At 42.2% G+C, this 7,500-nt stretch overlaps 1 protein-coding gene across 1 annotated transcript in view; it reads right to left on the reverse strand.

Annotated features, from left to right (window-relative positions):
- grm3 (glutamate receptor, metabotropic 3) overlaps positions 1-4,505 on the reverse strand; it is a 21,322-nt gene extending 16,817 nt beyond the window's left edge. Inside the window, exon 1 of the mRNA XM_030790165.1 lies at positions 4,050-4,505. Coding sequence (XP_030646025.1) covers positions 4,050-4,505 — 456 coding nt within the window. The remainder of the gene's footprint in view (positions 1-4,049) is intronic.
- Positions 4,506-7,500: the final 2,995 nt, after the last annotated feature.

The following is a 7,500-nucleotide window of genomic DNA, read 5'->3' on the forward strand; positions in this document are numbered from 1 at the left end:
AGTAATGAATGATACTTCTAGACTTTTTTCAGCATTACCTTCAGTCATTTCTACAGTTAATGTAACACTCTATTGAGATGGATGCATACTGCATAGTTTTCTGAGTGATAAATAGTATTTTATCCTACAGTATTGTTAGGCAAAGTGAAACCATATTAAATCTGTACACTTTCAGGAGTGTGTTTGTCTGAGTGTGTTGGTTTGTTTAATGGGAACAGGAGTGTGTTTGTCTGAGTGTGTTGGTTTGTTTAATGGGAACAGGAGTGTGTTTGTCTGAGTGTGTTGGTTTGTTTAATGGGAACAGGAGTGTGTTTGTCTGAGTGTGTTGGTTTGTTTAATGGGAACAGGAGTGTGTTTGTCTGAGTGTGTTGGTTTGTTTAATGGGAACAGGAGTGTGTTTGTCTGAGTGTGTTGGTTTGTTTGATGGGAACAGGAGTGTGTTTGTCTGAGTGTGTTGGTTTGTTTAATGGGAACAGGAGTGTGTTTGTCTGAGTGTGTTGGTTTGTTTAATGGGAACAGGAGTGTGTTTGTCTGAGTGTGTTGGTTTGTTTGATGGGAACAGGAGTGTGTTTGTCTGAGTGTGTTGAGTCTTTTTTGAGACGGTTTATGTGTAATGCGGGTCCACAGACTGACTCCCACACATACTGGCTGTGGTTCTATGTCTACACAGTGAACACAGGGCACACTCAGCCTGCGATAGTGGAATTGAACTTTTACACATGTACTCTCCCATTCACATCTCAGTCACTCTCAGTACTAGTCTATGAGAATATTAGTCTGATATTATTATTGAAAAAAAACTTTCACCATAATTCCAGCAATCAATGTCAAATTCAAATTCACAGTCTGATCTAGTATAAAATAATATGATATGATATAATATAATATAATATAATATAATATAATATAATATAATATAATATAATATAATATAATGTACTATAATATGATATAATATAATATAATGTAATATAATATAATGTAATATAATATGATATAATATAATATGATATAATATAAGATAAGATAATATAATGTAATATAAGATAAGATAAGATAAGATAATATAATATAATATAAGATAAGATAAGATAAGATAATATAAGATAAGATAAGATAAGATAAGATAAGATAATATAATATAAGATAAGATAAGATAATATAATATAATATAAGATAAGATAAGATAAGATAAGATAAGATAAGATAATATAATGTAATATAAGATAATATAAGATAAAATAGAAGAGCTGTCCATTATGTCGTATGTTACCTCAGACTGAGCAAGTTTAGCTGTGGGAACTGAATATAATAACAAACATGTTTCACAGGAAAGTGATTATGTAAACATTAAACGGTTTCATTTTTTCAGTAAAACTGTGTTGGTTGTTGACAGGACCAGGACTGGAGATATTTTCTAAGCTGGAGTACTCAGCTATGACAAAACTTGAACTGCCTCATGCTAACTGGTATCCAATAAAGAACACAGTCACAAAATAAATAAATAAACAAACAACCAAATAAATAAATTAATAAATACCATGTTTATTCTGAGAAGAATCAATCCAAGGACAAAATGATTTAGCTTTTGTAAAATGAAATCAAGCGGTATTTCATTTCGATGAGTGGAGTGTGCAGCATAACTAAATAGCTTTACACAAAACCTTGAATATGATATCAGCATTCCCCTAGCAAACGTGTTTACCACAAAGGAAAAGACAACAGAGCAAACAACACGCCAGAGAGACAGAGAGAGAGAGGCACACACACAGAGAGAGAGAGAGAGAGAGAGATGAGGAAAGAGAGAGACGGGGAGAGAGAGAGAGACACACACAGAGACACAGAGAGAGAGAGAGAGAGAGAGAGAGAGAGATGAGGAAAGAGAGAGACGGGGAGAGAGAGAGAGAGACACACACAGAGACACAGAGAGAGAGAGAGAGGAGAAAGAATGACTAATTGTTTGTGATGAAAGGGAAGTGATAGATCACAGTGGTTGTCTAGGGACAGATGTGAATGAGATCATAGTTCTCCTGACCCCTCACACCCCAAACAGAAAGAGATATGGAGGATCAGAGAGAGAGAGAGAGACGGGGAGAGAGAGAGAGAGACAGGGGGGAGAGAGAGAGAGAGAGAGAGAGAGGGAGAGAGAGAGAGATGGGGGGAGACGGGGGGGGAGAGAGAGAGAGAGAGAGAGATGGGGAGGAGAGAGAAAGAGAGAGACAGAGAGAGAGAGAGAGAGACAGAGAGAGAGAGAGAGAGAGAGAGAGAGATTGTAAATGATTCTGAAGCTGATAGGGAAAACAGATAGGGGAGGGTGGTATGCAAAACTATGTAAATACCTTGAGCTTTGTGACAACTGCTTCAAGAACACACAATGCACACAACACTGTCCATGGGTTTGTCTACCTGACAGAACGAGTGAGAGAGAGAGAAAGAGAGAGAGAGTGAGAGAAAGAGAAAGAGAAAGAGAAAGGGGGGGGGTGCAGAGGAGCAAGAGGACTGGGAAGGGTGGATTTAAATGATAGAAGAGTGAAAAGGTTCTTTTTCTTTTTTTTGTGAACACTGCCCTCTAAATAATGGATCAGGTGCTTTGTAGTTTAGCCGGTGAAAGGTCTCTGCACTGTGGTTTTTTTGGGGGTTTTTTTTGCCTCATCAGGCCGGGTCAGGGAGAGCTCTGAGATGGAAAACAATTCTTTGATAATCTGTGAAGTGGTCTGTGACGATAGTGTGTTGTGGATGAAATCAGCCCAATTCTACAACAAAATCCATCTGTATAACATATAACAGGAGCACATATCAACAGAGCCTATCTCTGCTTACCATGCATAGAAAAACTATATCAAATCTGTGTGTGTGTGTGTGTGTGTGTGTGTGTGCAGTCACTGGTATAATTTAATGTAAACAGTATTATCACCAATTAAAGAAATGCTGTAATAATAATATTAGTGTAAAACTAATATACACATATTCATCTGTCTCTGCACAATCACTGACAGTCATTTTAGTCATCGCAGTAATGTATCCTTAATGAGCTTTAAGTATCTATACATGCAATTTAAGAATAATAGGTACTGACGTGTGTAATTGCTGAAGCACTGTCTTCATTATGGTAACAGCACTGACTTCTGTTCATACAGTAGGAATATGTCTTCTATTATGGTAACAGGGTCTATGTGCTGTAATAATCGCACTGATCTGTTACTATGGTAACACTGTCTCAACTATAATAAAAGCACTTAGCTGTTACTACAGTAACACTGTCTCTGCTATACTAACAATACAGATCTGTTACTACAGTAACACTGTCTCTACTGTAATAATAGCACTCCTCTGTTACAACAGTAACACTGTCTCTACTGTAATAATAGCACTCCTCTGTTACAACAGTAACACTGTCTCTACTGTAATCTGATCTGTTACTACAGTAACACTGTCTCTACTGTAATAATAGCACTCATCTGTTACTACAGTAACACTGCCTCTACTGTAATAATAGCACTCATCTGTTACTACAGTAACACTGTCTCTACTGTAATAATAGCACTCATCTGTTACTACAGTAACACTGTCTCTACTGTAATAATAGCACTCATCTGTTACTACAGTAACACTGTCTCTACTGTAATAACAGCTCAAATGTGTTACTGCAGTAACACTGTCTCTGCTGTAATAACAGCTCAAATGTGTTACTACAGTAACACTGTCTCTACTGTAATAGCAGCTCAAATGTGTTACTGCAGTAACACTGTCTCTGCTGTAATAACAGCTCAAATGTGTTACTGCAGTAACACTGTCTCTGCTGTAATAACAGCTCAAATGTGTTACTACAGTAACACTGTCTCTACTGTAATAACAGCTCAAATGTGTTACTACAGTAACACTGTCTCTGCTGTAATAACAGCTCAAATGTGTTACTATAGTAACACTGTCTCTACTGTAATAATAACACTGATCTGTTACTACAGTAACACTGTCTCAGTTGTGGTAACAGCACTGATCTGTATATTACATATAAGAGACTTTTATTTTGCTTAGATGAGCATTCTAACCTGTATGGAGACGCTGCTGAAGGATCCTCCGATCACCCCAGCGATGGCCAGTGGGCTGTCCTCCTGCAGGGCGTAGGAGCCATCGGGACAGAGGAACTCTGTATCGTCCACTTTGGTGAGGGAAGCCCTGACAAACTCCAGCGCCTGTTCCAGAGCGTAGGTATCCCTGGAGCAGGTATCCAGGATGTGAACGCCCAGGGATACGCCCGGTAACAGAGTGACGTCTTGGTTGATCTGGTCGATGGCGAAGAGCATGGCCTCCGCCCGCTGAATGCCTCTGTCTTCGTTTGTTCGACCGCATTCGTCCATGCCCGCCCCTTTCTCGTGGATGGGGAACAAACCCCCCAGTACCAAGTCACCATCGATCTTTATCTCCCTCCGGGGGGAGTCACCGTGCGTGAGGAGCACCACCGCTCCCAGTAGGAGCAGGAGAAGTGCCCGCTCCGGGGCACTCATCTTTTAATGGTGGTGGTGGTGGAAGATTAGCGGTTTACTGGGAGGCGAGATGGGGAGGGGCGGTCAGAGACAGAGGTGGTCCTGCAACTGGTCCATGAAAGATGGGGACAGAGTTTAGTCTGACCGCACATGAAGATGCACCACATAAGTTTCAGCTCCCAGATCTACAGAGAGAGAGAGAGAGAGAAAGAGAGAGAGAGAGGGAAAGAGAGATAGAGAGAGAGAGAGAGAGAGAGAGAAAGAGAGAGAGAGAGAGAGAAAGAAAGAGAGAGAGAGAGAGAGAGAGAGAGAGAGAGAGAAAGAGAGAGAGAGAGAAAAAGAGAGAGAGAGAAAAAGAGAGATAGAGAGAGAGAGGGTGAGAAAGACAGAGAGAAAGAGAGAAAGAGTGAGCAGTGCAGCTTAATCTGTATTTATTCATAAGTTTTCTCCCCTTTAGAGGGCTACTCTTTTCTTTTCTTTTTTTCACAGATAATCACAGTACTCCAACAGGGTGAGTCCAGAATACTACAGTCTCCACATAAAACCCACATCCACAGCCACACACAGAGTCAGTCTGTCTTTCCCATTCAGCTGTGTGAACAGTATGGTTTAAACAGGCACTCACAGAGTCAGTCTGTCTTTCCCATTCAGCTGTGTGAACAGTGTGGTTTAAACAGAGACACACAGAGTCAGTCTGTCTTTCCCATTCAGCTGTGTCAACCGTGTGGTTTAAACAGAGAGACACAGAGTCAGTCTGTCTTTCCCGTTCAGCTGTGTGAACAGTGTGGTTTAAACAGGCACTCACAGAGTCAGTCTGTCTTTCCCATTCAGCTGTGTGAACAGTGTGGTTTAAACAGAGAGACACAGAGCCAGTCTGCCTTTCCCGTTCAGCTGTGTGAACCGTGTGGTTTAAACAGGCACTCACAGAGTCAGTCTGTCTTTCCCGTTCAGCTGTGTGAACCGTGTGGTTTAAACAGGCACTCACAGAGTCAGTCTGTCTTTTCTGTTCAGCTGTGTGAACAGTGTGGTTTAAACAGAGACACACAGAGTCAGTCTGTCTTTCCCATTCAGCTGTGTGAACAGTGTGGTTTAAACAGAGACACACAGAGTCAGTCTGCCTTTCCCGTTCAGCTGTGTGAACCGTGTGGTTTAAACAGAGACTCACAGAGTCAGTCTGTCTTTCCCATTCAGCTGTGTGAACAGTGTGGTTTAAACAGAGACACACAGAGTCAGTCTGTCTTTCCCATTCAGCTGTGTGAACAGTGTGGTTTAAACAGAGACACACAGAGTCAGTCTGTCTTTCCCATTCAGCTGTGTGAACAGTGTGGTTTAAACAGAGAGACACAGAGCCAGTCTGCCTTTCCCGTTCAGCTGTGTGAACAGTATGGTTTAAACAGAGAGACACAGAGCCAGTCTGTCTTTCCCATTCAGCTGTGTGAACAGTGTGGTTTAAACAGAGACACACAGAGTCAGTCTGTCTTTCCCATTCAGCTGTGTGAACAGTGTGGTTTAAACAGGCACTCACAGAGTCAGTCTGCCTTTCCCATTCAGCTGTGTGAACCGTGTGGTTTAAACAGAGACACACAGAGTCAGTCTGTCTTTCCCATTCAGCTGTGTGAACAGTGTGGTTTAAACAGAGACACACAGAGTCAGTCTGTCTTTCCTGTTCAGCTGTGTGAACAGTGTGGTTTAAACAGAGACACACAGAGTCAGTCTGCCTTTCCCGTTCAGCTGTGTGAACAGAGTGCTTTAAACAGAGACACACAGAGTCAGTCTGTCTTTCCCATTCAGCTGTGTGAACAGTATGGTTTAAACAGAGAGACACAGAGCCAGTCTGCCTTTCCCGTTCAGCTGTGTGAACCGTGTGGTTTAAACAGAGACTCACAGAGTCAGTCTGTCTTTCCCATTCAGCTGTGTGAACAGTGTGGTTTAAACAGACTCACAGAGTCAGTCTGTCTTTCCCATTCAGCTGTGTGAACAGTGTGGTTTAAACAGACACACAGAGTCAGTCTGCCTTTCCCATTCAGCTGTGTGAACAGTGTGGTTTAAACAGAGACACACAGAGTCAGTCTGTCTTTCCCGTTCAGCTGTGTGAACAGTGTGGTTTAAACAGGCACTCACAGAGTCAGTCTGTCTTTCCCATTCAGCTGTGTGAACAGTGTGGTTTAAACAGAGACACAGAGTCAGTCTGTCTTTCCCGTTCAGCTGTGTGAACCGTGTGGTTTAAACAGAGACTCACAGAGCCAGTCTGCCTTTCCCATTCAGCTGTGTGAACCGTGTGGTTTAAACAGGCACTCACAGAGTCAGTCTGCCTTTCCCATTCAGCTGTGTGAACCGTGTGGTTTAAACAGGCACTCACAGAGTCAGTCTGCCTTTCCCATTCAGCTGTGTGAACCGTGTGGTTTAAACAGGCACTCACAGAGTCAGTCTGTCTTTCCTGTTCAGCTGTGTGAACAGTGTGGTTTAAACAGAGAGACACAGAGTCAGTCTGCCTTTCCCATTCAGCTGTGTGAACAGTGTGGTTTAAACAGGCACTCACAGAGTCAGTCTGTCTTTTCTGTTCAGCTGTGTGAACAGTGTGGTTTAAACAGGCACTCACAGAGTCAGTCTGTCTTTCCTGTTCAGCTGTGTGAACAGTGTGGTTTAAACAGAGAGACACAGAGTCAGTCTGCCTTTCCCGTTCAGCTGTGTGAACCGTGTGGTTTAAACAGAGAGACACAGAGTCAGTCTGTCTTTCCCGTTCAGCTGTGTGAACAGTGTGGTTTAAACAGGCACTCACAGAGTCAGTCTGTCTTTCCCGTTCAGCTGTGTGAACAGTGTGGTTTAAACAGAGACACACAGAGTCAGTCTGTCTTTCCTGTTCAGCTGTGTGAACAGTGTGGTTTAAACAGAGACACACAGAGTCAGTCTGTCTTTCCTGTTCAGCTGTGTGAACAGTGTGGTTTAAACAGGCACTCACAGAGTCAGTCTGTCTTTCCCGTTCAGCTGTGTGAACAGTGTGGTTTAAACAGCGAGA

Source organism: Chanos chanos, chromosome 13 (assembly GCF_902362185.1).
Source record: "Chanos chanos chromosome 13, fChaCha1.1, whole genome shotgun sequence".
In the NCBI taxonomy this organism is placed as follows: domain Eukaryota; kingdom Metazoa; phylum Chordata; class Actinopteri; order Gonorynchiformes; family Chanidae; genus Chanos; species Chanos chanos.